The sequence below is a fragment of the Notothenia coriiceps genome, unplaced genomic scaffold (assembly GCF_000735185.1).
Source record: "Notothenia coriiceps isolate Sejong01 unplaced genomic scaffold, NC01 NC01_scaffold00013485, whole genome shotgun sequence".
Classification (NCBI taxonomy): Eukaryota; Metazoa; Chordata; class Actinopteri; order Perciformes; family Nototheniidae; genus Notothenia; species Notothenia coriiceps.
This window is the reverse complement of record NW_011346186.1, coordinates 1-6546: the sequence shown is the minus strand read 5'-3', so window position 1 is coordinate 6546 and position 6546 is coordinate 1. Positions and strand designations below refer to the sequence as shown.

Genomic DNA, 6546 nt, shown 5'->3' with positions numbered 1-6546 from the left:
CGTTTTAAAAACGGGGGTACAACGAGCGGATACAGATTTCCATCCGAACTGACGTTGGCGGACCCACAGAAAGTTGCTATCAGAAACAATGCCTGACGTGTTTTGGACGTAATCTCGTCTTTGTTTACATTAGCAAGCCTCGCTAACACTCAGAGCTAACCTGAACTGAGCACATGTGTTTGAAAAGAAGGAAATAAAAAAAGAACTCACTTTGTGATAAACCCGCAAGAGAAAAAGCATTTGAGCTCCATACTATTTCAGAAATAATCCTTGACGTGGTTTAGAACAGGATGGCGTTTTATCACAACCGAATTTAACTTTATCTCCGGTAGAATTCTGATCAGGCATTAGCTCCGCCTCCTCTTATTTATTTTTTTCAAGCTAAGGACCCCAAATCTGCGGTTCTCCAAAATCTGCGTTTCTCTAACAGGGCTGCAAAAGAGGGGTTTGAGCAGTAAGAGGGATGGCTACAATGGGGGATCTGTTTGGTATTTTGAAAAAAGAACTTCACAGACATGTTTTATATAGGTATGGCCCTACAATATATTTAATATAGCATGATAGGTCCACTTTAAAGCATGGAGATATGTCCCAGAACAAAATATGAACCTGAAAATGAGCTTTATAGGACCCCTTTAATATTGTTAGAGCAAAGACAGTCAGATAAAAGCACAAATTGTAGATTTAACATATTAAATAAAGAGGCAAGCACACATTAATAAAACATATAAAAAGTACACATTCAAGGTAAACATTTTCATAAAACACATTTTGTCTTAGGGGGTGTTACAGATCGACAAAAATGAATTGCAATGTAAAAATAGATCATAAAACAGAATGTTAAATACAAATAAGAAAAAAAAATATGTGTGTGTGTGAGAGCGCACCGGGATCTCCCTCTCAGTCCCTCCCCCTCACATGAGTGTGTTGCTCATGGTGTTTAAAGCAGGCAGGCGGTTTTCCCCGCGCCACTCACCGCTCCTCTCGCTCAGCGCAGCACTCTCCACCCGGACTACATCACACACTCCTCTCATCTAAACTCCACATCCGAGGGAAACTCTTCCTCTGTTCTTCACCAAACTGGCTCTGTCTGCGGCGCGATATTAAACGCGCAACCGGACTTTTATTTCCCGATGTGGAGCTTTAAATGTCATTATAGCAGAACTAGTTTGGACTCCAGGTGGGACGCGGCGTTTGCGCTTTGGATGCGCGGGATTTGGTGCTCTGGACAGCGGGTTAAGTTCCCGAAGTGCTTTTAGTATTAGTCGGGGAAAGGACTTTGTGCCGAGGAGGGGGTGTTGGAAAGAGGAGGTCCAGGAGGGAGAGATGGTCCAGAACGTAATTCTGGTGTTCTTCCGCAGGCGACTGAGCCAGAGGCCGGCCGTGGAGGAGCTGGAGAGCCGGAACATCTTAAAACGTAAGAGATGGAGCTTTATATGTCATTATCCAACAATTACTATCATTACGTTTTTCTCCTGACAGCACAATTGTCTGTTTGTGTACACATCTCGTAATGGGACGTCTTGTGTGTGTTTATTTTTGAAAAATACGTGTGTTTATGTCCAAAATATATGCTTTTATTTTGAAAACGTGGGCATGATTTTACTTGATGTGGACGTTTCTCCATTTTAAGGAAACATGGTTACACTTTAATATATTTTAGTGACTATTGTGATGGGGGCTGAATGGATGTCCACTGCTTTAGTTTAAGAAGTTTTAATGAAAAAACAACAACAACAACAACAACAAAACAAGAGCAGTTAGATCTCCATATCATTGCTTTGATTGTGAGTTTAATTTGTATTTTCTAAATGTATGAATCAATTAAGAAACATCAGCAGATTAATTATCAATAAAATGATTTTCTTATATATTTGCAAGAAATATATTCAAAAACTATACATTTTTAACCACAAATCCCCCAAATCATTGTCCTCTACTGTTTTCATTGAAACGTGGTACTTGACTGTAGTCCAAGTTGTAGGTTCTTTTAATACTTTGTATTTAATCAAAACAAAGAAATGTCCTCTACGTCTTCAAATGACGACCTAAAGTCCAAATACCAAAGATAATTAACTTTTTATTGATATTATTTATTGTCAAAGAAAAGCACACAATATTCTCATATTGAAGCTGAAATGAGAGAATATGAAATACATGTTCACTATTTCTACTTTTTCTGTTTGAAAAACGACAATATTTATCAAATATGAGAAAACGTTTTCTGATAATCGAAGAATCATTTCAGCTCTTTAATCATTCTTAGTCATACTGTTGCTTTCAGGGGAAAAGCTCCACTTGTGTCAGGAGGTGTCAGATCATAACACTTCTAACGAAAGCAGTCGATCTGTCATAATACATTTCATAACACACTTCAAGTCATCTCAAGGTGCTTCAAAATGCTATGAAGAGAAATTAACAAAACAGATGAATTAAAAAGTGATCTAAGGAGCATCTAGTTCCTGATACTATAATGAAACAGCCGTGTGAGGAATGAAGGATCTGAGCCAGGTGTGATCTCAGCTGTCCGTCTCTCAGCGTCTCTGCACAGCGACATGTGTTCAGGCTGAACTGACTGAGTGACACATGCATTCACTCAGTGTCCTCACCAGAAACACCTTCATTAAAAATATGCTCATCATTTGGTGCCAGACTCGTTTAAAGCTAACAAACAAGATCAACATTTTTACAGGAATTAAAACAAGAGCGCGATTTAAGAATAAGTGAAGTGGCCTCTAGTGATCTTTCTGCTGTATTTAATAAAGATTAATCCTATAGAGTGGTGCAGCAATTACATATTTGTAGGCCGACTCCGAAGTTAGCATCGCAAGGGCTCCCTCGACCAAAAAACAATGAGATTTTGTCCATTGGATTTCAGAAAATTGCACAAATTAAGCTCTGTGGTAAAAACAAGTTTGTGATGTTTACATGTTTACTTCAGCAGAATAATCTCCACATATTAACACCACTTTTTTTGCAGTCTCTAAAAAGCTGCAAACTAACTACATCACGGTCACATGACTTCACGTCACAACCGCTAAGCTAAAGGTGGCTAATGTTCAGCGTGATGACGTTAAGTAGTTTATTTTGTCACTTGTTAGCAACGGCCGTTTTTTTATGATACCGAGAATCTCTGGACTTTCACCGGTTCATACCAGGGGTAGAACAAGACATTAAACATTCTTACATTTGTTTAAACCACAGACCTCATTTCAGGCATCAAAAAACATGTTGACTTTGAGACGAGGGAACCAGAAGTTGTAACTCATTTCCTGGTTTAAGGACTCATTCCTGCACCACTCTATAGAAGCTGTAATCCACCCGCTCTCTAACACTCATTCAGCACTGATCTGAGGTCAGTTCTGTCCTCAGCACTTCTTCACTCTGAGTATTGATGAGAAGAGTCACACACATTATCTGTGCAGACTTCATCTACTGTCTAGTCTCTTTAAATAACCATTGGGGATTGTGTATTGATTTAATTAACTTGTTTTCTTCTGACTTTTGGTTATAATATTTGTCTTTTTTTTTTGCGTCAACAGAAAGAAATGACCAGACAGAGCAGGAGGAGAGGAGAGAAATCAAACAGCGGCTCAACAGAAAGGTGAGCAGCGGCACGGACATTACATTTCTATTTGCTCTCACATTAAGGAAGCAAAACAGACCCAACCTGCTTCTGCTGTTTTTTAATATGTAATTTCTACCACCAATCTCTCTCTCTGTAAGGCTGGACATTATGAAAGAAATCTTAGTTCACAATCTCATTGACCGATCATCTTGATTATTGATATTTTGATAATATTGTAGAATTCATGCTTTCACAAAATAATCTGAATTTTTTAAATGTCAAATTCAACCATGTTTGTTAACAGTATAAAGACCAATATGAGAAATTACTCACACAAATGATCGTCTAAGGGGGCTTTACAATGTCTACAGCAAATAATAAGTGGAAAAAGGCAACTAATCGCAGCTTAATTATAATAAAAAAGTAATTGATTATCGGTTGGTCTATAAAAAAAAATCCAAGCTTGACCGAGCCAAATGTAACGTCTTTAAAAGCCGACCAAAAGGTTGAAATTCCTACAGATAGTTTACATTACAATGATATTGCCCAGCCCAGTCTCGTTTCTGCCCGTTTGCTTTGATAAGCTAATGAGATCTGACATTTTCTTTGTCTTCCAGCTGAACCAGAGACCCACAGTAGACGAGCTGCGGGACAGGAAGATCCTGATCCGATTCAGCGACTATGTGGAAGTGGCAAAAGCTCAGGACTACGACAGGCGGGCCGACAAACCCTGGACCCGCCTGTCCGCCTCTGACAAGGTAAGAAACAAAGCCTTTTAGATATTAAAAGTAGTACAAAATGTATATTCGGGGTCCATATCCTGACTTTTTGGTTTGTTTGTGAAGCTTACCTGTGTCAGCGTCTCTGCAGGTCATAAAAAGTCTTATTATGCATCAACATAGACCTTGTATTTTGTATTTTAGTATTTTATTATATATGCTGCATTGTTGGAGGAGCTCAGGTCATAAGATTTTCATGGCCAATTCTACACTGTAGCTTTGACAATAAAACCATATAATAATACAACATGTTAACAGTGGGACTCACAGTGCCACCTAGTGTGAGGCACAGGTACTGCCAAAATAAGCTAGTTGGTTTTATAATCATATCTGCTCAGGATCTCACATATATGTTAAAATGATCATAAAACAAGCAGTACATTGTTTCCAATATGGTTATAAAAAAGTCTTAAAACCTCTTAGATTTAAGTTGGACAACCCGGCAGAAACCCTTTCTATAAAACCTCCAGCACCACGTTCTGTTTGACGTTAAACCCATTAAAGCTAACATCATTTGCACCTAAACAACAGATGCTTCTCCAGTCCCGTGTGAGCTTCACCACCTGAGTGACATCACGTCTGTTTGAAGGGAAACACCTGTGCTCAGTGTTGTAAAGTACATTTACTCAAAGACCATTCTTACGTATTATTTGACATATACTTTATACTTCTACCCCACTACATTTATTTAACACTCATAGCTACATGTTTACATTTACATGATGTGCTTATATGACATGATGCGCTTCTATTGGCTAGCGCTCCAACACATTGTACGTGATAGGCTAAGGGGCGATACATCTTTAAGCAGTTGACCAATCACAAGCCGGATCACAAGCACAATCAGAGCAGACTAGGCTCTGGTTTCAGACAGAGGGTGAAAAGAGGTGCTGCAGCAAAGACAGCATGAGAACAATAAAGAGCTTTTTGAACATTAAAGCATGGAGACATGTCCCAGTAGAGACACTACACACTGATATGAACCTGAAAATGAGCATTTTAGGCTCCCATTAAGAGCAAACTGTTCTTCTTTTACTTTAATAAAGCATGATAGTTCTTCTCCCACCTGTGCTCACGCTTCATGTTGCTTTTTTTTTACAGGCGGCGATACGAAAGGAGCTGAACGAGTTCAAAAGTACGGAGATGGAAGTCCACACCTCGAGCAAGCATCTGACGAGGTGGGTTATTACTGTCCTTTTCTTCTCCTTTCTGGTTTTAATTTGATGTCTAAAAGGGTCGCTGTGACTTTGTGAAATGACACAAAGGTGCATTTTACAAGTTTCACCTCAATGAGTGCAGAGTAGGGCTTCAATATAGCTGCCACCAGGCCCCTTGAGACGAGAGTTGCACCACCTCTCAACTATAATGAATGTCCGGATATATTTAGCTTGCGTTTTGCTTTCGTCAAAAGTGTCACCAGCTAAAAAAAATAAAAAAACCTGAATTAGCCTCGGTTGTGCTTACGCAGGACCCTTTTTTTCACTTAAGGCCATTTGCTGCACTGTCCGCTGCGCTATTAATAGACCTTTTGATTGAAGAAGCCTTACTGTGTGAATATTTCATCCTCGCACTCACACTTTTTACCCTCTTGTTTTGCAGATTTCACCGGCCATAGCAAGGTTTCTTCTGTGAAGAGTTGCTGATGTGTGGTTCTGTCAGGGGAGATGCAGTCTTCCAGCGCCCGGCCCGCAGTTAGTGGGCGATCCTGGGATTCGCTTCCAGCCAACTTTGGAGGCTATGTCTCTAGAAACGGAGCTGCCGGTACACGGGGATTTCTGCTCAGAATACAAAACCTCCTGAACCCGTCCTCCATGTTGTCAGAGGAGCGAGGCGTTCGACAAGCAGAGACTTCTTTTTGTAAACTTTTGAAAGACGTTCTTTTTGATGCCACACGAAGGGGGGGGATGTGCATGTGACAGTCGACTCCCAGTCCCGCTCCAGTTTCAGTAGTCACACCCGAGGGATGTGTGTGAGTCCCACTGATTCAGATGGTGATGCGTTTCATATCAACGGTGTAAACAGAAACCTTGTCTGTGTGAAGGACAGAATTCCCTTTGTAAGCACTATTTATTGTCTGCACAATACAGGTTTTCAATTTCTAACAAACTCTCCGTCTTGTGTGGTGAATATTTGTGGGATTATGGTGTTTTTTAAAACTTTTTAAAAGGGATGTACTGTTGAAACTGCCTGTATTGACAG

At 39.9% G+C, this 6546-nt stretch overlaps 1 protein-coding gene across 1 annotated transcript; it reads left to right on the top strand.

Annotated features, from left to right (window-relative positions):
* Positions 1-964: 964 nt before the first annotated feature.
* On the top strand, positions 965-6454 carry LOC104947949 (phosphatase and actin regulator 3-like). Its single transcript, XM_010774075.1, has 5 exons — positions 965-1417; positions 3543-3604; positions 4186-4326; positions 5449-5525; positions 5947-6454. The coding sequence occupies exons 1-5, from the start codon at positions 1327-1329 to the stop codon at positions 5960-5962; spliced, it is 387 nt and encodes a 128-aa protein (XP_010772377.1). The 5' UTR covers positions 965-1326; the 3' UTR covers positions 5963-6454.
* Positions 6455-6546: the final 92 nt, after the last annotated feature.